This window comes from Haliaeetus albicilla, chromosome 11, assembly GCF_947461875.1.
Source record: "Haliaeetus albicilla chromosome 11, bHalAlb1.1, whole genome shotgun sequence".
NCBI classification, from domain to species: Eukaryota; Metazoa; Chordata; class Aves; order Accipitriformes; family Accipitridae; genus Haliaeetus; species Haliaeetus albicilla.
Genome location: NC_091493.1, coordinates 2463964 through 2491193, shown reverse-complemented (window position 1 = coordinate 2491193; position 27230 = coordinate 2463964). Strand labels below are relative to the sequence as shown.

At 49.3% G+C, this 27230-nt stretch overlaps 1 protein-coding gene across 1 annotated transcript in view; it reads left to right on the top strand.

The window, feature by feature from the left end:
• Positions 1-27230, top strand: part of CDH23 (cadherin related 23) — a 213592-nt gene that overhangs the window by 45787 nt on the left and 140575 nt on the right. Inside the window, exons 4-6 of the mRNA XM_069795810.1 lie at positions 5565-5707; positions 8993-9040; positions 9279-9371. Of these exons, the coding sequence (XP_069651911.1) occupies positions 5565-5707; positions 8993-9040; positions 9279-9371 (284 nt within the window). The remainder of the gene's footprint in view (positions 1-5564; positions 5708-8992; positions 9041-9278; positions 9372-27230) is intronic.

Genomic DNA, 27230 nt, shown 5'->3' with positions numbered 1-27230 from the left:
CAGAGCTGGGGAAGGGTGAAAAATGACGAGCCAAGGAGAAACAGGCACTGGCTTTTAAATCCTAGAATCATAGAATGGGTTGGGTTGGAAGGGACCTTAAAGATCATCTAGTTACAACCCTGCTGCCATGGGCAGGGACACCTTCCACTAGACCAGGTTGCTCAAAGCCCCATCCAACCTGGCCTTGAAAGTTTCCAGGGATGGGGCAGCCACAGCTTCTCTGGGCAACCTGTCCCAGTGCCTCACCACCCTCACAGTGAAGAACTTCTTCCTTGCATCTAACCTAAACCTTCTAAAACTAAACCCTCTTTCAGTTTAAAGTGGTTACCCCTTGTCCTATCACTATGTGCCCTTGTAAAAAGTCCCTTTCTGGCTTTCCTGTAGGTCCCCTTTAGGTACTGGAAGGCTGCACTAAGGTCTCCCCGGAGCCTTCTCTTCTCCAGGCTGAACAACCCCAACTCTCCCAGCCTGTCCTCATAAGAGAGGTGCTCCAGCCCTCTGATCATCGTCGTGGCCCTCCTCTGGACTTGCTCCAAAAGGGCAAGGGATTTAAAAGCAGGGATTAAAATGTTTTTAATATTAAAGTGTAGCTGATGCCTGAAGTCTTGAGTCCAAAAGCCAGAGCAGTCAGTGGAGAGATTCCTATTAACTCTACTTGGCTATGGATCAGACCTTTTAAGAGAGCACCTTATTAAGCAACTAATTAGAGACTTGCCCCTTCCATTGGATCCCAGTGTCCTCCATCCCACCCCATTCCTGTGCAGGCTGTGTCAGTATCTTGCTCTGGCAGCTTCTTCTCTGCCCCTGGAGCTCTGGGATTCTCCTGGAGAGTTTGTTTTTTCTCTTTTCTCATCCCGCTCTTGAAAGCAAAACCAGTCGATAAGAGTTGGGAGGGCCCAGCCCCTCTGCCTACTTTCCTCCTTGGCAAAATGGAAGGGCAAGAAAAATATACAGGTTTACAGCTGAAAGCAAGATGCTGAGACAGGAGTTCCTGTGGTGGGGGGAAGTACACTCCATAAAGCAGCCAAACCTAAAAAAAATTAATAAAATCCTAGCAGGAATAAAACAAGAGGCAACAACAACAAAAACATTCCCGAGGTCAATCCGAGTTCAAGACTTGGAGAAAGAAGAAAATCTGTGTATGTGTGAGAAAGAGGGAGAAGTAGCTGTGATTGAGAGAAAGGAGGCAAAAGGAGACAAGATAAATTGTGATTATCTGGTGGAATCAAGACACTTAACTGCCCTGTCTGATTCCTGAGGGGAAACAAATGGAGTCTATAACTTTGCACTGCAGAAGGATAATTTGTTCCTGTTTCCTCAGCCCTTGCTGGAGCCAGGTTGACGCTTGGGCTTGTGGTGGCTCAAACAGCATCCTCAGCGTGGCCCCGAGGAGAGCCTCGGCAACGTATTTTTCTCTGCAAGTGCCCTGAGGGGGGTTTCTGACAGATGTGGTACTCCTTGGGCTCTGCATGCCCTGAGCAGGGCCCTCTGCTTTTTGATGATTTCCCAGTGATGAGACACCCGTATGTGAACGTGCTAGCGCTGCTTTTGCAATCCTTTGGCAATTCCCGTGTCGCTTCCAGGAAAGAGAGCGTGGAGGCCAGCTGTGGAGCTGCGTATCGCTAGGTCAGGCGCTTGCCTCGGTCTGGCTTCACCTATGGGTGGGACAACAGCACCTTCCCTGTGATCACCCTGGAAAATGGAATTTCTTGTGGTCTGTTGAATGGTGGCTGCGGCACAGATGTTCCAGCTGTGTGTTTGCCCTGTGCTATCCAGTCACTCTGTTCTTCCTTCCTTGGTGCAGTAAATTGGGAGGGGGGGAAAAAGATAGGAGGGGAAAAATAGGATTAAATAAACTGGTGCTAAAGAAATTGGTGGAAGGTAGCTCGCACAAACTTTTGTTGTGGTGGTGAAGGAGCCCAGCGTGCTCCGCTGCGGTCCTCTCACTGCATCCTGCACTCCCGGTTTACACCACATGCCTAAACTTAGCATTCCCCTGGGGTAAAGCTTGCAAAAATCAGAACAACAAATGACAAAGCAATTGTGAAGTCTCATTTCTTATTTCAGGGATCTGTTTCTCATTATCTTCTATTTAATTTCTTATTTTATTCTGTATTTTATGCTTTTTTTTTTTGTAATGAGTTCAGAGGTGCTCTTAGGATGATGATTACTGACTGATGGACAGGAAAGGGAACGGGTGAAAGAGCTCTTAGTTTTTGGTACCTCACTTGTAAGGGTTTGTTTAAGATGGTATTTTCCTGCGATACAGTGCAGCTTACACTTTCATGTTCCGAGTTGCCCTATCTATGTCCTAATGAAGTTTCTTGTTTCTAACAAAGAAAAGGAAAGAAAAGTTGAGGAGGGTATAGGCTCTGAATATGCCTCACGTGTTTGCCTTTCCTCTTCTTTTACCTGCTAAATCTGTCCTTGATTTTGATACTCTCAGACCAGACAGCAGTCAAGCCCAGCATGCTGTTTCACAGGGATCTAACTCTGCACGTCTGCAGACTGCCAGAAGGAGAAATGCAGGTGGGATGATGCACTCTGCCCAGAAATGCCTTGCCTTCCAGGTTATCCTGAATTTGGGAACTAAATTCCCTGAGAGTGGGAGGTAGCAAAGAGACAGAGAATGCAAAGAGACAGAGAAGAGTTAAATGTTCATGTGCTGGCTGATTTTTTTTTTTTTTTTTTTGGTGCAACTGGGTTTGCAGCATGCAAACCATAAACGTGACTATGATTAGAGCTGGGTGGGACATGGTTTTCCTATTCAGCAGGATTTTTAAGATCATTTCCCTTCCACTGAGATGCGACCGAGACCTTTTGGAGTTTGAAGTATTTGTGGTTTCAGAGGGGATTGCAGATACCCTGTTGATCTAGGGTGTTTGAATGAGATGTGAAGGGGGAAAGTCTGTTTCCCCCATTAAATCTGGCAGAATAGAGAGGTATGACCCTGGATTTGTCTTGTCCTAGTTACTGGCTTTCACCACCATGGGGACAGTCACAGTCTTGCATGTTTCCTGGGGCAAAGAAACCTTTTCTAAGGATGGCTTCAAATGTCCTCCAAAATAAAACCAAGCTAGTACCTTGTTTCATATTAAGGCTCCAAGGTTTGAGAAAGCGTGGGGTCACTTTGTATCTCTGGTGTCGGCTTCACTGAAGAGATGGGAACGTTGCAGATGAACCAGCTGATCACAGTGGTTTGGATAAGGACTCGTTGCTTTTGGGTCTTTGTCCAAAAAGTCTTTGACCATGCCCCATCACTCTCTTACTCCTGTGTTGGTGGAAGGAATTTTTTTTCCAGTGGTTAATTCTAATTTCTCTTTGTAAAACAACTGCTCTTCCTTCTCCAAATAGAAATTTGTCTGGGTTTGGACATTGAGTCTTGCTGTGCTTTCATGCTCTGGAATAGTCACTTTTATGTATTTTATTTTGTCCTCTTCGTGAATGTGCTCGAGATGGTCTGAGTCATCTCGCTCTTCTTTGTCATAAATGAAGCAGCTCAAGTTTTTAAAGCCCTTGTTAAGTGTAAAGCTTTTTTGCTACCTCTTGAACATTTGGGACTTCTTCTTGCATCCAGTCCTGAAGACAATGCGGCCAGCCAAGCAGCTTGCAGAATTGCAGTCTTGGCAGAACCAGCTATATGGCCCTCTTAGTCACTCTTCCGAGTGCCCAAAGTGCACCACGGCTCTGCCAGCCAGGGCATGGAAAGACCTTCTTGCATGCTTGGACCCCCAAGCCTGCCAGAAAGGCTGTTTTTTGGGGATGCTCTCCTCTGCAGCTGTAGTCTACCAACCTTTTTTCAAGGGCGTTTGGAGCAGGGTTGTGAAAACAGATTTTTACTAAACAAGCCCCAGTTACCAAGCTTTTCACCTGGCTGCTTGGTCCTCCCTGTTATTTGCCGCGCTGTCACCCGAGTTTGTACCGACAGCAATTTTACATCAGGTTAGGGCATCCCACTGACCGTGGCTGGCGGCTTGGGGACCTGCCAGGCAGCTGGGTCCTTGTTCGAGTCCGCTTTGTCGATGTCATACAGCACTAAATTTTTAATCAGAAAGTCACACAGTGCTAAGTCAAATGCCTTACAAAAGTCTATTATTTCTTCGCAGTTACCTTTATCTGCCAAAATTGTAATCTCATCAAAGAATAAAATCAGGTTTGTTTGACAAGGCCTATTTTCCATATAATTGTGTTGACTGGCATTAATTATGTTCCTATCATTTAATTCTTTATTAATGGAATATCATATCAGCTTTTTCCATTATTTCTGCTGTGATGGATGTCAAGCCAACTGGTCGATAATTGCCCAGGTCGCTCTGCTCGCTGAGCTACACCACCATGTTTGCCCTCTGGACCGCTGGAGCTTCCCTCCTCTTCCCAGATGGATGAAATTTTGGCATCTGTTCTCCTCGGCCAGATGATTTGGTGTCATGGAGTGGTCTCATACTGCCAAAGATGGCTCACGCAGGGAATGTCCCCCCTTCCCCCATCCTCAAGGCCAGGCAGCCAAGGGGATCTCCTGTCCTTATCTCCACCCACCAGCTTTTTTCCTCCTATTTTCAACCCCCTTCTGCTGTGGAGGGACTGAGAGCGGGTGGGTGGGTGACAGGCAGCCAGCCATGGTCAACCTGCCACAGCAGACTTTGAATGTGCTCAGAGGTGTCACGGAGAGGCCCAGAATGATTCAAAGAAGTTCTTATGGGGCTGAAATGAGGCTCCAAGGGTGGTGGCCATCCCTTGCTTTTGGAGCAGTAGAAGTCATCCCACTCTGGGAGCAGTGTGTAGATCAGAGAGAGGACACAGGGCCCCCACAAAGCAGCTTCAGAGGGTCTGGGTTGCCTCTCGGGTGCCGTTAGGAAGAGACATTTACAACCGCATGCCTGTGAGGGATGGCTGAGCAAGGCCTCTGTTGTCTGGGGTATTTAGGATGCTGCAGAAGATGGTTCAAACGTGATTTGGCAGACGGTAGCGATGGATATGTCTCAGCAGCTCTCCTGACCTCGGGGTGTGTGGGTTCCACGTATGCCAGAAAGACCAGGATTTGCTGCCGTGTTTAAAACAAACTGCAGGTCTGTGTCTGGCTCCAGGCCCTACTGAACCCCTGAGCCTCGAGGCACCTGTGGGCATCGTGTCTGTATTCTTGGCCTTGGGATGTTCGCTTTTAACCTGGAAATGTTGTTGAATCTGCTGGTGGTGTTCCTTGGTGGGGGAGAATGCGAAGGCAGCTGGTAGGCGCTTACCCAGAAGAGGTTTGGGTTCCTCCGCTATCTGTAGTGCCCAAGATGGCCATGCTTCTGCAGATCTAATGTGACTTTCTCTTTTTGGTAAGGGTGAGGGAGGAGAGGAGCTGTGGTTTGCTTTATCTGTGCTAGAGAGAACAGTAAGACCATGCACAGCTTGACTCCTCTTGCTGCTTGAGGCGTTGTAACACCATGGGAAAATAGTTTGGGGATGACTCGAGGGAGGAAGGCAGAAGACCTGCGTTCCCTGACAAGCTGAATATTTTCAGGATTTCTTCCTCTCTGTCCCATTTTGTTCATAATTTCTTTTCTCCCTGTCTCTCCCAGGTTCCTCAGTGACCCAGCTGCTGGCCCGGGACCTGGACAACGATCCCCTGGTCTTCGGCGTGGTCGGTGAGGAGGCCAGCCGCTTCTTCGCGGTGGAGAGCGTGACCGGTGTTGTCTGGCTCAGGCAACCCTTGGACAGAGAGGTAACGCCACTTGCTGCTGAGAGCATCCTCTGCTGAGGGGAGGGGGAAAACTATGGTCGCTCAGATAAATGGTGGCTCTCCACCTTCTGTGGTAGCTGGGATGTAGCCTGGGTGTTGCTCCCAGGTGGAGTTGGGAATCCAGGTGTGTCCACATCAGGGTCTGTCCCTAGCCACCCTGTCACTGTCCCCAGATCAGTGGGGACACGGGGAATAAGCAGGGTGCTCTGGTTCCATCTGGCTTGTTGGTTTTCCTGGATCCTAGAATAATATTTGCAAGTTCAGAAGTAAAGAAAATAATAAATGGAAATGATCTACTAAAGAGCAGGATGCTTATGCATTCAGGGAAATTCACAGGCTCCCTCTTTAAACCTATATTCCGATCCTTTACTATTTAAAACAGCGTGTGAAGAGATGTGAGGTATGCCTGCTTATTCAATCTCATCATGATTTTTCATCATCTTGTAGATTCAGGCTGCCAGATGCTAATTTTGGCAAGATTCTTGCCTCAAAGCTGTTTCACACCCCTATTTTCAATGGTAGTTTTGGTGTGCAAAGATGGTATCCCATCCAGGTGCCTGTTTTACAAAAGCCCTGGCCCTTGCCGCATTCCTGGTGAGAGGAGGAAGGGATAGCACAGGCGCTTGGACCGGAGCTTGGTAAGACTGGGAAAATACTACACGACCTCGGCATCGTGCTTAATTTCCCCTGTGCTTTGGTTGCCTGTGTTTAGTACTTCCTTCGCCAGCTGTGGCATTGTGAAGATAAAACCCATTAACAGACGTGACAGTCTGTGCTGGTGGTCCAGGCTGGAGTCAGCCAGATGTAGGGATACAGAGGAGCAGGACAGTGGATACTGCTCAAGCTGGGGAAGGGCAAACCCAATTTCACAGCGTTAAGAGCAAGGCTCTGGAAAAAGAAAGCGTTTTTCTTCACCCCTTTCCCCTCCGCCTCCCCGTGCCAACAGCTGCTGGCATGAGTCATAAATCTTCCCTTATTCAAATGCCTAGCGCTTCCCGATACTTACAATAACAGCTTTAAAGCCGAGGAGGGTGATCAATAGATTTTTAGGTGTCTTTTGATGGAGGATGGGAAGGGAAGGAGCTGAGCAGAGCTTGCATGCATGGCTGGGCTGAACTGGAGAGCACCCTGCACCCATCGACTGATCCCAGGGGCTCAAAGTCAGCGATACGTGGAAGAGGGTGAAGATGGACATGTGCGTAGCTTGGAATGGATATGGGGAAGGCGTAAATGGCAATTTATAGTGGAGGAAGCAGGATGGCATGGGAGGGAAGCGATGGAGATAGATGTCACGCTGGGAGCAGAGAACGCTGGCCTGGATGCATGCGATCGAAAAGTCAGGGGAGAGAAAGCCATACAAGAAAAGTGACGGGGAAAGAAAAGCAAGAGATCAATTCTTGTACAATGGAGGAGAAAAAGAGAGACTTGAAAAGGGAGAGGGAGTCATAGTAAGGTAAATGGTGCAGGAAAAGGGAAAATAGAGAAAAAGAGGAAGGAGCAAACGTACAGAGGCAAAACAATTTTAAAATATTTTTTTACTCCCACGAAGACTGGGAGGAAAACAGGTTTTAAAACAAAGACAGACTCTGAGTCTTAAAAAAAGTATGTGCTAAAATGAAGGATGGAGACAGAAGTTAGCGTGTGGCAGCTTTCATTATTTTATCAAGTTTTTAAAATTTAAATGCTCAACAGGTTGCTGCTTATCTCCTATTTTTCCTTTCTTCTCTACTGCTTTGTCCCTCGCGGTGGTACTGATGAGCAGGGGGGAAACAGGGGTGAAAAGCGCTGACGCAGCAGGGTGGGACGTCACAAGGAGCAGAGGTTCTCCTTTCCATCAGTATTTCAACTCTTCATTCTGCCTGCAAGCGTTGCCCTGAGGCAGGAGCTAGGAACGGCTTTCTCAGGTTGAATTCCCCAGCTGTTTGCATGGGGGCCTGGGGCAGGAGGGGGTGCACGATCTGGTGAGCTGTTCCCCAAACCCTTCTCCAAGATGAACTGCTACTCTGGTACAAGCAGAGCTCCTGGTCTGGGCACCAGTGCCTGCTGCCTGTCCCTGAGCCGATCTTATTAGGAATAAATCAACCAAATCTGCAGCACAGAGAGCCGTTTCAAGCTTGCTTTCCAGTCTTTCCTGCATGATGCTTTGGAGACATCAAGTTGCTGTGCTCTAGCAGCTCAGGGGCACTGGGGGTGGGAAGGGATGCTGGAGGAGGAAGGGATTGCTGGGACTAGGGGAACTGAAACACCAGATGGTACCCAGGTACCAGATAGGCGTGGTGGTCCGAGTCCTGCTGTCCATCCCTGTGTGCTTCCTTGGTAAAACGTGAGCAAAACGATTGCTGGTGGAAAAGAAAGGTCAGGAAGAAGTCGTCTGCCTCCACTAGCAATGTCCCCCTGTCCTGACACTGAAATAATCCCCTCTTCCCCACTTGTCCCTCATCCCAGCACCAGTGACTTTAATATATTGCTATTTAAGACCAAGCTGTTAATTTAGTTAAAGCAATAATGGGCAGAGGGGCCTGCACAGGCACTTTTTTGAATGGGCTTATGGGATTTCAGCCAGTTCTTGCTACAGACTCTGGGCTTATCCCAGTGTTCCCAGCTATGTGATATCCCAAGAACTGCCGCGTGGCAGGTAAGTTGGGAAAGAAGCAGCAGCAAGATTTAGATGTCCTCAGTGAGACTGTGTTGTATTGTCATCTCGAACAAAAGCTAATTACACAGCTTTTTCTTTAGACTTTCTTCTCTCTTTGCATCGTCTGTGTATGTTGCCGTCAGAGATGGTGCCGGGTCACAGTACGCTGGGGGTGGAAAACTGCTTTTCTGTGCCTTGCACTTACTCCCTCTCGCTGCTAAAAGTAGGCAGCCTGTGGTGTCGGGGACCGGGCAGGCTTGCAAAGAGAGCCGGTGCCTGCTAGCATGCTGCAGAAGGTTAAACAGCAGGATCCTCTCATCTACTTTAGCCTAGATATCTGTTTAAAGTTCTTGGCGTCTAGCTGGGGAGTCGGTCCTTAGTCCCCGTACCCTCCTGACCCAGGGCAGAGCGGCTCCCCGTGCCTGTGAAATACACCGGAGCCCCGCTGGCATTAGTATTTCTCAGCATTTTATACTCAATGTAGGTAATCGCACTCAAGCGCCCCTTCTCTTCTTGAAGGTCCTGAAAGCATTTTGCATGTAATAATATTGGCTAAAAGTCCCAAGCCTGCCATCTGCAGATAAACACTACAGTATCTTTAATTATATGTTTTTCTTCTCCTTCCCTTTCAGACTAAGTCAGAATTCACGGTTGAATTTTCTGTCAGTGACAGCCAAGGGGTAAGTGTGACTTCTCATTTCATGGTCTGCGGCACGGGCAGAGGGGAGCGGAGAGGATGAGCGTGGGCTGCTGGGGGACCTTCTGCATCGGCCCGGCGGGGTCTGGGGAGCAGGACCACCGCTGGCCATCACTTGCCAAAAGCCCAAGTCAGAAAACAGAGCCACAAGCTTGCTTTAGGTTTTAAATCCAGGCACAAAGCTGACACCCCGCTCCCTGTCGTTATCCTTGTGACCGCAGGTGATCAAAGGGACGGTCAACATCCAAGTTGGAGACGTGAATGACAACGCCCCACGGTTCCACAACCAGCCCTACAGCGTCCGCATCCCAGAGGTAGGGATCGCCGCAACCTCGCCGCACAGCCTGGCTTCTGGCTTTTCCCTCGGTGGCCGCGCCTGCTGTCTGGTTGCCACTGCAGAGCTGGCTGCGTGAGGGCCACTAAAGTACAGGACCGTCCTCCTGCCCTGGACCCTCACTGGGGTTGGGAGGAGGATTAAATGCCTGGAAGTTATTGTTGCCTGAGAATGGGCAGAAGCAAAGCGGCTGTGTTTTGGGTGTTGGGGGAAGGCAAGTGGAAGAGCAGGTTTGGAGCTCAGTCTTTGCAGCCTTGGTGATGTCTTTCCCATGACCAATGTGAAGTTTGAGAATAGCTGTAAATGGGAATCTGTTTCTTTTCTTCTTCCTTTGAGCAAGAGAGGATGTGCAGCCCTTGTCACAGAGGTGACCTGAGGCAGGAATAGATATTTCTCCAAACACCTGATTTCTGGCAGAGTCCTGCCCAAAGGCTTCTGCCCTTGCTGGTGGTTTTCTTTAACAGCTCCAATAGCAGAACTTGTCCCATGATGTCCTAGGAATAAAATAGGTAGGAAGGGACCACAGGACATCATCTGGCCCAAGCTGCCACTAAAGCAGAGAGAATTTTCTTGTTAGATCATGTTGCTCAGGACTTTATCCAGTCAAGGGTTGAATATCTCCCAATGACAGAGTTTCCACAACCTTCTGCCACTCTCTCTCCATGCTGGCCATTGCAAAGGAGGTGACACCTAGTCACATCATCAGGAAGAGCTTCTTCACCTAGAGCTCAGCTTGGCAGAAATACGCCAGGAACTTCCAGATCTGATGTGAATTTAGACTTTAAAGGTGTGGAGTGAAAGGTGGTTGCTGGTGCTAGGCGGACGAGGTCAGGGTATTACATTTGAAACAGGGGATTAATAGGGCATTTCATGTCCTCCAGTGGAGGAAACCTCTCCTTCTTGCACCCTGGCGCCGGGGCAGAGCCCGTTTTTCCCAGAGCATGCCTCGGGGTGTGGAGGAGGTCAAGTGTGCATCTGTGTGTGTGAGATCAAGCAGTCTTCAGTAATTGAGAGGTACAAACGATTGTGTTACAACGGTTTATTTAATATGCTGGCTGCTGATGCCCTGCCGTGCTGGGCTTTGATCTTTCCCTGTCCCTCTGCTGTGAGGATGAGGTTTCTTCATTAAGTTGCTTGTGATGTATGAGCTGGGAGTTTTAGTCTCATCTTTGCGCCAAGTCATCTGAAACCTCCCTTTGAGAATGACACTGGGTCAGAGTCATTTCTTCTTCTCTTTAAAGCACGAGTGGTGCAGAAATGACTTGGTAAAACCTGCATGAGCTGCTCCTCGGTCTCGCCTTTCTGCTCGGACCTCTGGAAGCTGATGGGTGGCCGTCTTGCCTTGCTGCCACACCTCCCGGTGATGGTCTGTCTGCAGAGGTCTGCAAAGCAAAAGGAATGTCGGTAGGACTGAAGGAGAATAGTCTCCTCTCCCCTGCCCTCAGATTTACCTCTGGTTTTGCTATTTACAGCACCTGTTACAGAGGACTCCCTTCTCCATGTGAAAAGAGAGATGGAGAGTGGTTTTCTGTGTCTCCCCCAGGAACTGGTGCCGTGTTAAGCCTCGGTGTTTATATACCCAGAGCAGCTGTGCCATATCTCTTCTTGTTCGTCGCTTCTGCCCTAAGAGCTGATGTTGCAAACCTTAAGCCTTCCACATTTCTGATCTTAACCTGCGTCAAGCCTGGGGAGCCGGGAGGGCAAAGGTTCGGTGCTAGTTTGGAAAATTAAGGCTGGCCAAGGAAAGGGAACTGCGAGCACGCGACCTGGACAAAAAAAATAAATGAAAAGGAGGCTGAACCCCAGAGCTTCTCTCTCGCGTGTCACACTGCTTTGCACGTGAGCTGTGGTTCTGCTAGGACGGCATTTCCAGGACCGTCTAACTGTTTGGGGTAGAGCAAGCACAGTGCTTCCCCCGGTGCGCCCGCTCTGCCACTTGGCCTTCAGAGCTGTGCTTTTCTGGAGGTCGGCCTAATCTAATTATAAGGCGTTGAGTGCCAGTTTCCAGTTTCCATCCATGATCTTTAAGCAAGGGCACTGATCAGAAGTAATGAGCCACAAACCTGTTGCTCAGCCAGCATCCTGAAGGCGCTTCTGTCCTTCTGCCGGGGAAAGTGCCTTTCCTTGTCAGGCGCTGCGAGAGCAGGGGATGGGGTCCCACCACCCAAACGTGACCCTCCAAGGGCTACGGCCCACAGGAGATGTGAGCAATGAACTTACTCTGCATGTGCTGGCACGGCTCTCGAGGAAGAGATGCCCACTTGCTTTGAGAGCTTTGCTGGGCCACAAGTTTTCCCTGTTGCTTATCCATAAGTACTGGAAGCTGGAGGTGATGTGGCGTGGAGATGTGCCTTCAGAAGCTCATGGTAGGGGACGACAGTGTCCCCAGGTCACCCCCATGCTCCAGACAGCTCGGGCTAGGGTGAGCAGCGAGGGTGTGGGTAGCAAAATCTGTCTCAAAGAGCGCCCAGCCGAAGCCGAAGGGCCTATAGCTAATGAATAATCAGGGGCTGGAGCTTGGGGACGGAGAAGAGGCTAGCAGAAGTGCTAGTGCGGCTTTGCATGGACTGGCTCTGTGCAGAATTGGCAGCTAATGAGGGTTTTTCTCTTTTTAATTTTGAGATAAATGGATATATCGATTTGCAGTTGTCCTAGCTAATGGAGCAGCAACAGAAAGGCTATTTAAACCTCACTGCTATTGTGTGGCACTAGGAAAGTCAAAAGAAGAGTGTGCATAAATAAATGGAACATGAAGTAAACTGACCTTTAAAAACAATACTGCCTCTAAATACCCGTCCTGGCGTTTTACGCAGTCCGCTTGATTTGAGAATGGGAATTTATTTGGGCACAGGCTGCAGACTGTGATTCCTCTCTAGCATGGGGAGGGGGGAGAGGATGCCCAGTTTAACCATGGGCTCCGCCATGTCCCAGCAGCTCCAATTACCCAGACCGGGGATCGCTCGTGTGTCGGGCTGATGCCACTGCTCCTCTGCGTTCGCTGTGTCTTAATCGCATCCCCGGCACCTGCCTGGAATAGCTGAGTGAGGGCCCGCGTGTCGGGAGAGGGACGTTGCTCCGGCGTAATCGTCCGTCCTGTCTGGGCAAGGGCGCCCCGTGATTTGCTTGTCAAAAGGCAACGAGGCGGTGCGGACGCTTTCAAGTCTGTAAAGAAAAGGGGAATCCTGCTAGAATTGGCAACTTAATTCACCAAGCTGGCCTCGACAGAGCTCATTAAGTTCTCGTGTATTCATTTCAGGCTAATGGCTGTCATGCTGACTGCTGTTTGATTTGCTATAATAGACTTTTATGGCTTTCCAGTTTGCTAGGACGTGTGTGCCTGTGTCTGTGCCCTGTGGTGCTGCTGTAGTACATTAGTTAGCCGCTCATGTGCTTGCTACTCTGACCTTCAGGGTTTGTTCTCCTTTTGGTTGCATCCCTTGCAGTTCACCTCTTGCACGTGCTCTTTTTTCCCCTTCTCATCCTCACCCAGCCCCAGGGTACCATATTTCCAGGAGTCGCAGGGTTTGGCTTCTCAGACAGGAGAGAGATATTGCTGAGCCCGTGGCAGGCTGTTGTGGCGATGCCTCAGTTTCTGACAAGTCCGATCTGCTTTATCTAATCTCTTTTTCCATTTGACTGGATCTGTAGGAAACCCAGTCTTGTTGGATTGTCACAGTTCAACGCTTTTACGTGAAGCGAGCAAGCGAAGTGGAGCCAAGCCCCCGCGTTGGTTTTGCGGTACCTGGTGTGGCATTGGGGTTGGGATGGACTTGTCCCCCCCTGGGTGCCTGCTAGGCTTTCCTGTCCCACCTTCCAAGCATGAGACCTTCTGGGGCACACAGCCCTCCATTTGCCTTTGGAGCGAGCAACCTTTCAGCTTATGCTTAAAAGGCACAGCCCTTCAAGCCTCTCTTCTGCCTCTGCTCCTTCCAGGTGCTACACCATCTACAGGACCACATCTTGGGTCCTGCTGAGGTTCTCCAAACCTTGAAGGCCATCATGTGGTGTGGTAACCAAGTCTGGTAGCTTCCTGTGAAGAGCTGTTTTCCCCCCATGATCCGCCAAAATCCTGAGCTTGCTGATCAAGTTCAAACCGTCCGTGCCCTTCTCTTGGCCCTGGAGCATCGGCAGTTTTCACCTGCTGGCAGAAAAGTCCCTTAATTGTTGGTTTCTTTGCTGAATGTTCCCTCAGGAGGCTTCTAGCGAGGTTTTCGCTCCTTCGGTGCTCTCCTCACCTCATTCGTCCTGTTACATTTAACGCGCTGAGTGATTTATGAAGTAATATGTATTACGGGGTAACATCTTCCAGCAAAAAGCCGTCTTCAGCCAGGCTCTGGGCCAAAGACTGCCGTTTAGAGCCCCAACCATTCACGAGGTGACAGTTGCACCACGGAAAGGTATCTGTAACTTGACAGGAGATAGTAATTATAACGGGGCTCTGTTTTCAAAAGGCACTCACTGCATCTATAACCACAACCGTCCGGTTTGGGAATGTGCTCGTCTTGTCTGGAGTTCAAGCAAGCACTGGTAAAAGGCAGGGAGTTTAAAAATAGAAAGGAAAGTTTCTGGACAGCACGCAGCATCGGCTAGGTAACTACAGTCCAGCTTGCAGGTATCGCATCTCCTGAACTCAGCCCTGATTTACCAATTTATTTTAATTGGGAGGCAGGCAGGCACTTACCATCAACAGCAGTCCCTTCTGCTCAGGGAGTAGCCTTTGGGATTGAGCCTTCACAAGCTGCTGGTCACCGTTTCCATCCTTAATATGGTGGTGTAGTTGAAATAGTGGCTTTTATGATTTTTTTTTTTTTAATTGTGCAGAAAAGCGTTTGACGGGGAGGGGGAGAGAAAGAAGGGGACAGTCACTGCCTTGTCCCATTGCGCAGCCTGAAACCAGACCATGCTAGATGGTGAGCAGGGGCAGGGAGGGGGAGAGAAAGCCCCAAAAGCCCTAGCTGTAATTAAAATTATTATTTTGCTTTAAATGGTAATAATGTCGGTAATTACATCGGTTTCCCTGCCATCCTGCCCGGGAGTCTTCAGGGGCTCATATAATTCTATTGCGATGGCTCCGAGGCCTGATGCTGCGCATATGAAGCAGCTGCAATGAGCTTGAGCTCCCACTTCAGCCACATTAGCCATTCCCTTGCACGCTCCCAGACACCTTTTGGGTTTGGTGTTTGGTTTTTTTCTGCCCCCTCCTTCCTTTAAATAAAGAGCCTTTAAATTGAAGGAGATGATAACAGAACCGATAAGAAAGATGTTCCTGCCATGTTGCAAAATGGCCTGTAATCATTGCTGGCTGCTTTCCTTCCTTGCCTTTTTTCCTTCTTTTTTACCCCCTTCTCCCCGCTCACTGTTTTCCTTCTCTCCCTGCCCTTATGCTTCCGTGTGGACTTTAGAACGGCACAAATAATTTACAATGAAGAACTTATCCACCAAATCCAGCCTTCAGCTTCCTCCGCCACCTTTGTGCGCACAAAATTTGCAAGCGTACCAAGCTCCTCTGCAGCACTTCAGATGCTATTTATTTATTTATCTATTCATGGTGTTTGGGCTTTTTTTTTTTTTTTTTTTAAATTCCTAGAGAGGCGACAAAAAAGTTAGCTAATAATTCAAGCTGTGTTCATTAAACACTGTTGGCCAGAAGCAAGCTGCTCCCCTTTCCTGGGTAGGGAAGCATCTCCATCTCCCCTCCACCCTGGTATCCCATCAGCATGGCCGGTGCTGGCGACCGAGGGTGATTTCTCGCCGCCGGTGCCTGTTGAAGCGGGAGGTGAGGTTTCGACCGGTGCTCGCCGCAGCGAGAGGGTCTCTGTTGCACAGGTACGTGGTGATAATCTGCAGCAGGTGAAACATTTACCAAACTTGCCGAGCATCCTCGCTTTTTATTGTGCTCATTGTTGCTGGGTTTCAAAGCCAGCCTCAGTCAGCCCTGAGGGAATAGTTGGCTGACAAAATAACAAGTTAGATCTCTATACCATCTCTCTGGCTTCACAGAGCTGGTCACTATGCGTTTGTTCTGATGTTTCTCCTTTCCAGATTTTTTTTTTTAATTATTATTATTTTTGAGCAACCTTTAATTACTTTCCAACTTTGTCCAGCAAACTCGTGGAAGCAGAGGCACATTGTGAAGGGTGTGTCTTCCCTTCAGTAGTCTTAAGTGCAGGTGTGCTGTCCATCTATTAAAAAGGCATCTTTTAGCTGGATGAGATAATTCTTTTGAGAGGGTTTCATCTGCTCTGTAATCACTAGGTAGAATATAATATCCCTCAAAGAAATCATGCCTTCTCCCCTCCTCTCTCAACCCCAGCCTGCATGATCCGCCAAGATGGGGCTGTTTCTATATTGCTCGGAAAGATTGAATGTTAAAACGTATCTTTACATGGAGATTTTGCCAGCAGTGCTGTGGAATGCCCTTTTTCATCTGTCATCGAGAGGCCGTCTCCTGGCTTGCACTGGCATGGAAGAGCAGAAAGAAGGGGAGCTGAGAAAGTAGCAAGCAGATAGGGACTGAGGGATGTGAATAATGCACAAGTCATCAGGCTGAGTTTACTCTGACGGGTGGGATGCCATGTGTGTTGGCACACTGGGTACATTCGGCTCTTGGGCGAGTTTGTAAATATTCATAAAGTTCCCCAATTTCCACATGCAAGCGAAACGTAAAGGGGCTGTTTAAGTGCAGGGAAGTTCAGGTGCTGTCTTGGGCATTTGTTCTGGCTTTCAGATGCTGGCAGTTCCTGCGGGCAAGAGCTTGGAAGTGCACCAGGCAGCGGCTGCCATCTTCTCCCTGTTCTTTTCTGCCAGCACCGAAGAAAGGCGCTTAAACGAAACGGGCTGCAGTGCATTGAGTGAAACAGCATTTGGGCTAAAGGGTTTGCGCAGCCGACACCAGAGACGTCTGCGGGATTTACGTAGAAACTTTTTTTTTCAAGGGGTCAGGTGCTTATTAAAGAGTCATGCTGCATCTGTATGATAAGACATGGAGGATTTGAGTGGCGTGGCTTAGGTACGGGGGGTTGCACGGGGCTGGGAGGTTTGTGGAGGTCTCTCCTTTCCTTGCACGGAGAAAGCTGTTGTGTGATGAAGCAGGGGCTCAGCTCTGGCAGCATCCTTCCCGCTGAAGGTCATCTGTGTGCAAGTTTTTTGTCATTATCGCTGATGCGTATGCTGTGACGCCAGATGGAGAACGTCAAAGGGTCTTGAGTGACGTCTCGGGGAGAAAGAAAGTCTCCACCCCTAGCAGTCCTGTCACTTGTCTGGCTTCACTGGTGAATAGGAGGCCCTGGTCCTTTAAAACACGTGCCCGAGGAGTGAAATGAGAGACGCAACAGAAACTACTGGGGCGGAAAACTCCAAATGGCGTGGAAGTAATGTGTAAAGTGTCCTGGAGATAACAGTCATTTCCACCAGGCAAAACTTGGGCTCTTTCTGGAAGGATACTGCAGCAAGGGAGGGGAGGGGGGCAGCCTGAAAATTAGAAATAGTCATGCTGTTCTGACCAGCATAATGCTGGGGTAGACGAAGGGGACAGGGGAAACCAGAAAGGGGAGAAACCAGCAGATTTAGAGCTGCAAAGAAAGCTAGTGCAGGGCAGCAAGCAACTCGGTGCCTCTGTGGAGGAGCCGTCATGCTGGGAAAACAAGACTCCCGGAGCCAAAGAAATAATCTTGGGGTAGAGGAAGAGAAAGTGTACAGAAGCATTCTCCAAGCAAGGAGCACCCAGACAAAGAGGGGAAAGGTACCTGGGACAAATCGGGAATCGCTTCTCTCGGAAGAAATGGGGACAAGGAAAAACATCCTCGCTCGCCGAGCTCCTGAGCAGTCCCGGGACACAGGCGCGCTCTCGGGTGCCCCGTAGGAGTTTCTTCATATGGGTGCTGAGGCCCTGCATCTGCCCGTCCCTTGCTGATTTTCAAAGCTCTGACTTCATTGCGGGTGTCTGTCCCCGACCCATCCCCGAGGTCAGGACGATGCCCGAGCTGAGGACGGCAGACGCCGAGCGATGAGAGTTCCTCGGGATCCCCTCGGCCCCTCCGGAGCAGAAGCGATGGCTTGTGGTCCTACAGCATCTCTTGCTGCAGCAAGAGAAACTTAGGCTTGGGCTGAAAGGCTGCTCCTTTCCAGAGGACTGGAAGCGCCCGCCCGGGGCGTTGGAGCCCAACCCTTTCGGTATAATTACACTTACACATCTGGGCAGCAGATGGCTTCAAGGTCTCTTCCACGTCCCCGGCAGGAGGAAGGGCTCTCTGCTGCCAGAAACGGGCAGAGGAGCGAGGAGCTAATGAATGTGACCTGCTAGCAATTAGGTTTGGGTTTATCTCTCTTTCCTCTGGTTACGATATTCTCCCAGAAGCCTGGGATGTAACTTATTATCTCGTGCTAGCCAGCAAAAGCCGCGTCCCCTCCCTTCGCATCCCCGTTTTGTTTACCTCCCTCTCTGTACATCATCTTTTAAGTCAGCAGCGGGAGCGTGTCTGGCCGTAGAAATGTTTATTAACACATTCAGGCTGCAAAGGCAACGTGCGGGTAGCAACAGCTTGGTGCAAGGCGGCAGAAGAGCCTTCACTGAAAGTGTTGTGTTTGGGTTTTTTTTAAATTTCTTTTTTTTTTTTTTTTCTTTTTTTTACTCACGTAATCATGCGGTCTGTTGTTTCGGGTTCCTTTTCCAGTTGTGCTGCCTAAATTAAGGTATGATTAAGGTCATACTAAAATGCACCGTGCTGGGGGACGGTGCCCCAGCCGCTGCCATTTTAGGTATACGGGCTCTTTTCAACCTGCAATAATTGAGCTCAGCAGCAGACCTACAAGGTGGGCACATGTTAGCATCCTCGCTCAGTGCAGCTAGGGAAGGTGAAGCTAGAGCTGGCAGAAGAGGCTTGCCAAAGCATTTTTTCAGTAAAAATGCTGGTTTTAATTAAGATGGAAATATTTAGGAAAAATGTTGCCATTTTGACAGCAAAGCTGGGGAGCAATAGTGTTTCAAAAGAACAATAAAAATCACTCTTGCAATAGATTCATTCCAATTTCTTTTTCAGAATTGCATTTTGTGTTTTATTAGTTTGTAATGTGTCAGTGACAGCCATGTATAATAAGCTTTCTCCTGCTGGTCATACTTTGTGCTAAAATAATAACTAAATCAGTCTCTCTATATGTTTTTTTAAATATTTATGTGTGAACCGAACTGTGTGTACCAGTTTCAAACTCTTTTCATTACAAATGGAAGAAATTTGATCCAGGAAGAAGTTTCAATCAGTATTAGGCAGCCATTGCTTAATTTCAACCATTAATTGCTGTTGAAACTTAAAACGGGGTTGATTTATTTTGTCAGTGTGAATAATGAAGAGAGCAGGAAAACTGAATGTAGGGTTCAAGGCAATTTTGCTTAAAGAAAAAAAAAACAACTGAAAGTTTTTAATTTCCAGGATTTACTTTACAGGAGATTTGAAAAGCCTTTTTTTTTTTCTTTTTTTTTTTTTCTTTTTTTTTTCTTTTTTTTTTTTTCTTTCCCCCTAAATGAGGGTGGAAACCAAATCTGGGTAGACATGGGTTCAGACAGTGGATGTTGTGCGGGAAGGCTTGGCCCGGGGCGGCGTGCTGCCAAGCTGCTGGGCATCTACGGAGATCGTCTCCACTGCTGCAATATTGCCGTCAGGCCCGCTCCCTTCTGAGCAGCAGAATTGAGCAAATGTGCGGTAAATGAGCTTTGCAAATACGCTTTTGCGGTTTTCTTGCCTCCCCGCCACCCCTTTCCCAGCTCCTGCTGTGTTTCTGCTGCTCTGCCTTGCTCTCCAAGCAAAAAGGCTCTGCTCTTTTTTTTCAGCATGAGCAGCTTCGCGAGGCAGTTTTTGTGCACACACGCACTTGCACGTGCGTGCAAAGGGTCTCGACAAATAGCCGTGCGAGCCAGGCTCTGTGTCCTAATGCAGTACGTCTCCAAATAACGAAGGGAAGCGTGAAGAGGTACGTGGGTGGAAGGAGAGAGCTGGTGGCTCTTGCCCTGTGTCGCAGAGCCCGTCACCCACCCCTGGGTTTAGGGATGGGAGTTGTTTGTCCCTGTCTTTCGAGGGATCAATCTTATTCAGTGTGCTCCGGGGGTCTTGCCGGGGTGCCAGCGTGGTGTATTCGGCCACAGCCCACCCGTCTCCTCCACGCTTAGGCGATGGTTATACTGACAGTCTCCCTGTTTTTCAACCCTGCCTTGGTTTTCGTCATGTTGATAAGACACTTCCAGCTAGGCTTGGCCTGCAATTGTAAATCAAACTTGAAAAGGTAATGGGAAGGAGGGAAGGGAGAAGAGGAGATAATTAATCAAGTCGGCCACCTCCTGCCCAGCCTGCATGTGCCGAGTCTTGGTTGCTCGTATGTGTTTGGAGGCACCTCCTGCTTAGATGACCTGGGATCCGGCTATTTGTGTTAGGGTGGCCACCAGCACTACCTTCATACTGGTATTTAAGGAGGAAAAAAAGGGAGTTTGTAACTGGTAGGCTCCTCCAAGGCATGTTTTTTAGCAATTCTCAGTTCATTACCAAGAGTGGAAGATGTAAATATCTTTCCCTGATTAGTAAATCTTTATTTAGAGGTAAGTTGAGAGCGCAGCGCTCTGAGCTTTGGAGGAGGAGGGACCTACCTTTGCTTCGTACCATAACCAGACCTTGATGAGCAATCTGAACGGGGAATAATTTCTGCTGCGTGTGTGATTTGGAGGACCCCAAACCTACACGGGTCAGGAGCTACTGAGCCAGCACTTGGGAAATCGCTCTATTAAACGTGCTGGGAACACACGGCCAGATGTGCGTGTGCAGTTTTCTCAGCCTCCCAGGGGAAAACGCTGCCCTCTGAGATGTGCTGCCTCTGCCTCACCTTTGAGGTAGGCTGAGAGGGTTAAAGCATAAAGCTGTTCCACTGCAGTGGTTAGCTGATGGCCCGTGAAGCATCGCAGGGATTTTCAGCTGGTTGGTGAAATAGCGGGACAGGTGGATATTTTGTTTTCCTGTATATAATTTGCGCGTTTGGGGAAGGAAATTCTGCAAAGAGGCTGTTTCTTCTGGTACGAGCCCCTGAGGACTACGGCACCGTGGTTCACCCCAGTCCTTGCAGTCAGCGGGGAAATGGGTGTTGGGGCTAAAGGCCAGGTGTCAGGCAAGTGGGGCTGTCTCTGCCCTGTGGGACATAGCTGCAGCTTTGCCTCTGAGCGCACCTACCTTGTGTGCAAGCTCCTGCTCAGGTCCGAGGGCTGTGTGAGCTTCAGGGGCTGGGCTGGGAGAAAGCTGGAAGCCTTGCATCATCCTAACGTGGGTGGGCCAGCCAGGTATTCCACCACGTATCACAGGGGACCTTCTCTGCAAGGCTTTCCCTTGACGACCTCATTTCTGAGGGCCTCGAACGCTAGACCTATCCCTATCTGCAGGGCAAATGGTACTTTTTCAGCAAGGTTGCACCTCCAGAGCACGTGCTTCATCATCAGTCCCTCAGTCATCATCTCGCTGCGTGCTCGCACGTCATCTTTGATCTGCTCAGATGATGTCAGGAGGAGGCCAGCTCTTCTCTGGAAGATGGCAGGCCTATTTTTTCACTTTTAGTTGTATGAAGTATTGAACCTTCACTGTGTTATTTTCTTGTTGCGAGCACCTCTGGGGGAAAAAAAAAAAAAGGTATAAGTGGCTGCATTGTGCTGACCTGTCTTTGTGGGTCATACGGGGGTGTCCGTGGTCCAAGCAGCAGTGATGGTGTTTTCTGCTTGCACCTAATGCGCATCTCCGAGGAGCCTGATCTCTGTGCATCTGGTGTTTGGGAGCTCAAGAGGCAAGTGGAGGCTGGAAGAAGAGCAAGAAGGAGTCCGATGCCTGGCAGGAGGGTGCCTGGTAAGGAGAGGAGAAGGCAGCCTAGAGGAGACCTTCAGGAAAGGTGGGCGGCAGGGACAGGAGAGCCAAGCCTCATGCCAACAGCAAGTCGCATCCCTTCTGCACGTTCATGCTTGAGGCCGGGCTGCGGCAGGCGTGCTTTTTTTTGGGGGGGCGTTGGTTAAAAAGCCTCATCGGAGCGTTATGGAATTGGAATGTGAAGGGTAATTGAGCTGAAAGCCATTCTCTTCCCACAGCCTGTGCTGCGGGACCTGCTGAAGCACCCTCAAACGCCAGCCCAGGAATCTTGCTGGAATAGCGGGAGGCAGGGGGGGCACCCCCTCGGCCGGGTACCCTTGGCCACCCTCCTGTGCCCAGTGCTTGTGGGTGGGGGTAGGAGATGGTCCCTATAGGGGTGAAGTGGAGGAGAAGCCGGACTAGTGACAGACGAAGGTTTTGTGTGAAACAGGCACGGAAAGGTAAATAGGTTCCTGAGCAGCAATCTCCATTCTTGCAGGCATCGCTCTACTCTCCGACTGAGTCTCTGCAGCTCGGATGGCATCTCCCTGCATCCGTCTGTGGTCACATCCTCCCACCGCACCCTTTCCCCATGCAGGACGTCGGAGTGGAGCCCCACTGAGCATCCCCATGCCCCTTTCCCGTGACACCTCTTGTGCAAATGCCACCCATGCGTGGAGAAAGGCTCCGGACCATTCACTGGCATAGCCAAATGGGTGCTATCCTTGAATAATTGGAAGGATTAGATTAATAAAATTAAAAAAAAAAAAAAAAAAAAAAAAAAGGAGTGTGGCTAGTTGGGATGAGCGTCATTATTAAACACAACTGTGAGATGTTAGTCAGCGCTCCGGTCCCCTGCCTCTCCAATGGAGGGAACGCGTGGAAGGGGATGGGGTCTTGGAGAGCCGCCGACGCAACGGCAAGGAGGGGATTAGCAGGAGACCCCTCCGTTTTGGACCTCCAGCGCAGCAATGGTGTGAAGTGCATGGCCCGATTGTGTACCTTGTCGTGAGTTATTGATTGCTGAACAGGCGCAGTTAAATGCCTCTCATTAATATTTGTTTTGGTCTTTTCCCTGAATTCCGATGAGCGGAGGAGATGCTTCTTATCTCTCTCTTGCAGGTTTTCTTTCTAGAGGATTCCTCTGGCTGGTGACAAACCTGGGCTTTGTAGCCTCTCGTCCCACTTTCGGGAGGAGGGGTGAGTTAGTAGCTGACACGAAATCTTGGGAACTCTGCAGAAAGACAGTGAGGAACCAAAATTAACACAAAATCAAGAGGCAAAAATGCTCTGCTCACATCATGCAGATGAAATATGGATTTCCAGGCTTGGATGGGTGTGTAAATCTCTTAAAGGGTCTCTTTGGGCACATAGGTCATGCTGGCTAAACTTTTATATGTATGAGCAAGGGCGAATGGTGTGAGCTGTGGAGCAGGTAGCCAGGGCCCGCTTCCCAGTCAGTGCTTTTGTAGCTGGTTTTGAGGTTCCAAATTGAGAGCAGAGGCTGTGACCAATGGATGTATTGTCCTCATCTTCTGGGCTGTCATCGTGATGTTGGTCCTTCAGCATCTCCATCATCTAGAAGATGGCCTTCTCTTCATTTCCATTCATCTTTCTGCTCTGGAAATGAGGCCTGGTTTGTGCATGCCTATGACCGTTGGCCATCTCCCACTTACTGTTTTTGACAAAGGCCTGCACCTCAGCATCGCATTGTGGTGGTGCCACTCTGGCATCGTGCCCGTTTGTATCAGGTGTTGCTTTTGAGGCAGTTTGCCGTGGCTGCTCGTGTTGAAAAGCTGCCTGCAAAGGTTTTGCACCTCAGCTGCTCAGTTTGCCTCCCTGAACAACAACCTTCTTGCAGAGCAAGGCGTGGAGGAGGTTGTCCCACCTGCCACGTCACATGCTGCTCGATGTCCTAGGTCTGGAGTGGGTCCTTATTTCTCTCCTCTATCCCTAACCCTGCTGTGTGGTGGATGACTCTTCTCTTTGCTTTTTCTACCCCTTTTCCCAGGTGATGGGGGACTCTAGATGGCCATGCAGGTCTGAACCGTTGGGTTATGGCCAGTCTCTTTCATCAACTAAGTCACGAAAAGGTGCTTCTGTAACTTGACTGTAGCTTAAATAGGGCAAAGCACTATTTCTTTCTGTCTTGTATAAAATGCCTTGTTTGTTAGGCTTGACTAAACCGCAACTGGTCCACCCAAAGCTATTGAAATGATTTTGAGCAGCCGTTTCTTTCTATTCAGGTTGTGCTCCCAGGCACTTAGGTGCAGCTCCTGAAATGAAAGATTTCTGGCGTGCCCAAAAGCAGTGAAGAGAGCTATTTTAATGTGGTTGCTCCTCTGGCTTTTCAATGGAGAGTTGGGTTCAGGTCTGCTATGAAGTGATATTAGAGTCCATGGAGCATGAGAAACTGCATTTGTTTGTGGGTTACAAATGAAGACCTGTCAAAAACCTTTTTAAGCAGTGACAGAAGTTTTCTTTTTCATGATACATTTAACTTCAAGGCTTTGCCTCCCAAGGAGGCTTGGCTCTTCTCTTTCTCCCTTTCTACGAGTTCGGAAAAATACAGTTGGCAAAAGTTGCTCTTGTCCTTTTCCTCTGTCTCCCCATCCATTTGGTGGGGTGTTTGGATCCTCTGGGGTGCTCTTGCTTCTGGAAAACAGTGTAGCCAGGAATGGAGGGAGTGACGAGCACTGGGAGAGAGGGGGAGTGGGACATGGGACCCCTGCTTGTGCTTGAAGCAAGTGCTTTACCAGAGTCTTGTGGGAAAAGGGTGCAGGTTTTTTCCATTGATTTGGTGTCAAGGGATGTTTTTCAAAGGGTAAATGTGTTTATAGGATTTCTGTCCTTTTGTTGTAAGAAGGAGGACGTTGTTCCTGGACACAGGGCTTTGCTAGAAGTGTGTCACATCAGTTCTTCATCAATGTGTTTCATGTTGCAACCCCCTTCCTAGGTGTGCTATGCGGATGGCGTTTGGAACATGGTATTGCTCATTGCCATCCGCTGCGACTGAACCTTTTATTCAGTGCAGGGCTCTGGACAGGCGTTGGGAGGCTGGTTTCAGGCACCGTACCTCAACTTGCGTGCTTCTGGCCATGTCCGTGGCTTCCTTTTGAGCAGCTGAAACATCTGCCTGGCTGTGGGTTTAGGAATATGATATGACTGGACACGTCAGAGTTGATGGGATTAGTTTTTGCCCACCCCAGACTCAGCTCAAGAGTTGTCTTAAAGCATTTGTGGGGAGGGTAAGAAATTGTCACAATGAGTGTTTTTGTGCAAGCTCGGGAATCTGGATGCTTCCCTCTCCACCTGCAGCTTAAATACCAGGGGAGGATAGGGGATGCCAGGCTGTGGGCTGATGGGTTTCAGCCTTGATGCCGAGCGGTCTCCTCTGGTTTAGGTTTTTCTGCACCAAGACTGTGAGGACGAGTCCCACCTTTTTTCTTTCTCCCGTTTACAACACTTCCATTACCATACCTGGGGAAAATTGGTGTAGTTTGTAGCCTTCCTGGCCTTCCTTAGACCAGTTGGTTGTAACGATGTCCTGCAAATAATGAGCAGAGATGCTTTATAGGAGGAGACGTGAATCTCCAGCTGTTGAGCTACCCAGAAAAGTTCCTCGCTTTGAAGGGGAGATAAAATAAAAGCGGTACTCCATGTTCCAGCTGAGCAGGTCTCGTCGCTAGTTAGCAAGGGTTCTCTGTTAGGAGAGGTTTCTTGCCGTGAGCTGCCAGCCCTCTGTGTGCCATGCTGCTGTGCTGCTGCCGCTCCTCGGCTCCCAGGTGGGGTCATGGCTTTGGTGGGGCTGCTGGGTTGTGCCAGCAGGCACCCTGGGAGAGAAGTTTCCAGCGGCTCCTGGTCCATGTAGGACAACAAGCTGGTGTTAGGTGAACCAATAGCCGCACGTTTGAAATCCACCGGCAGCATGCTTCTGTGACCGTATATTTCACCACCCGCATAAGGTCTGTCACAGCTGTGCTTGTTGTTCTGTCAGAGCATCACGTTTTAAAATAACCCAGATAAAATAACACGACAGAAGATGACAGTTCCCTCCAAAGCCTTGGGACTGGCCCACAGTCCTGCAGAAAAGTGACTGCAGCCAGATAAGATGGAATCAAACCAGATGAAGTAGCAACAATTTGCATCCTCTTAGCACATCTGACACTCAAAGTTAAATGGATCCTGCTTTAATGTGAACTTAAACCCGAGCTGGCAGGAAAAGCTCAGCCAGCTACGTGGCAGCCTCCTTCCTTCACGGTTGCTGTGTGCAAATCTCTGGGAAGACCAGTGGGGCTGCCACCCACAGCACTTAGGATGACTTACAGAGAAGACGGTGGTCCTCCGTTTCCTTGTGTGTGCTCCAGGATGAACCAGGGTCTCCACTAAGGAAGTTGCACCACTGTAAAACAGGAGTATCTGCGTTCCTGCAGCTCCTTCTTAAAGAAAGGATTGGATAAAGGCATTGATAGCTGTGCTGGGTTTGCCTGCCTCGGTTTCCTTAGACATCTTCTTTCTTCCCCTCCTTTTGCCTTGTGCAAGGAGTGGGGGCATCCCTCGGCTGCGGAGCTGGTGGAGCAGCTCCCGGTGCCCACCAACCGTGTGACGTCGGAGCGGAGGCGGTGAGGCATGGCTAGGGCTGGCCGGGGTGCCTGGGGCAGCATTTCTACTTGTCTCCAGGTCATGGAGGTAGAGGAAAGATGACAAGAGGTATTTTGCCCTGGGCAGTAGACGGGTAGGACCGACTCCCAGTTTCTGTCTTCCAGGGGCTGTGAGTACAGCTGCTCATGGCCAATGCCATGGAACTGCCCCTGCTTGAAAAACTGCCCCTTTCCCCTTTTTTTTTTTTTTCTTTTCTTCCCCCCAAATCCCTTTGCTCCCGATTTCTGAATTATTAGCAGAATAGATCTTGCTTGCTTCCAGCTTGGCGTACTCCTGCTCTGTCTCTTCTCATCCTGGGTCCCTGTGCTCCCACCAGATGCTCGGGCTGCTTGAGACCATCTGTCTTTGGGGTCCTGGGGTCCACAGGCATGTCTGATCGCTTCCGAGCCTGTTCCTTGTAGGTCATATCATGTTCTCTGCCGTAATGGTGAATGGAGGACCCCAAACATTTCCTCCCTTCTTCCTTGCTGTCTTTTTCCAGCAGGGATATCTCTCACAAAGCTTTCTTGTTGCGGGCCGTATATTTTGGGTTGGCATGCCGAAGGTGCTTTCATTTAACAGATCTTTTATCGGGGTCGATTTTCTATTGCTTTTTTCCCTTTGGGTGTGCTTGGGGGAATTTATTCTTTTTAACAGGTTTATTTCCGTGTCAGGTATTGGTTTTAAAAGGCTGGGAGGGGCCTTTGATTTGATGCCTGGAAAATGTATTTGCTTTCTTGTCCCCTCCTGGGACTGGGAGGGAGGGAGGGATGGAAAAGGGGAGGAAACTGCAACCTCTTCTGCCTGTCTAGCAACAGCTTTCTCATCCTGTGTGTGTTTCACACTCGCTTTTCTTCCACTGTCACCACCAGCTGAGTGCTGCCGGTGGTCCTGCAGGAACCCTAGCGCAGATAAGGTGCCAGACGTCTCCTTGTATATTTTAAGTGGCGCATCTCTAATTCTTGCAGGTAACCTGTACGGGCACAGTTAGCCGTTTGCATGTCTGCTGGCTGCCGTTACTATTTCTGGTGGAGCTGTACTGGTGTTATCAGCTGTAGTGGTATCTGTAGAAATAAGCACTTTTTCAGCTCTTGTTGTGAAAGTGTGAAGACAGTGATTTCACTCACAGAAAATGTGTGAGCTGAATGAAGTCCCTGTCCAAGGACTAGGGGAATGGGGGCACAGAGGCAGGATGATTTTTTTTTTTTTTTCTTCAGTGCTATTCTGCCTTTATTTCTCTATTATGTTCCACAAGTCTTGAGTTTCTCATAAATGGAACTAGAAACGGGGTTTTGGTTTGATTTGGTTAAATCACTAGGAGGCATTAAATTGAGAAA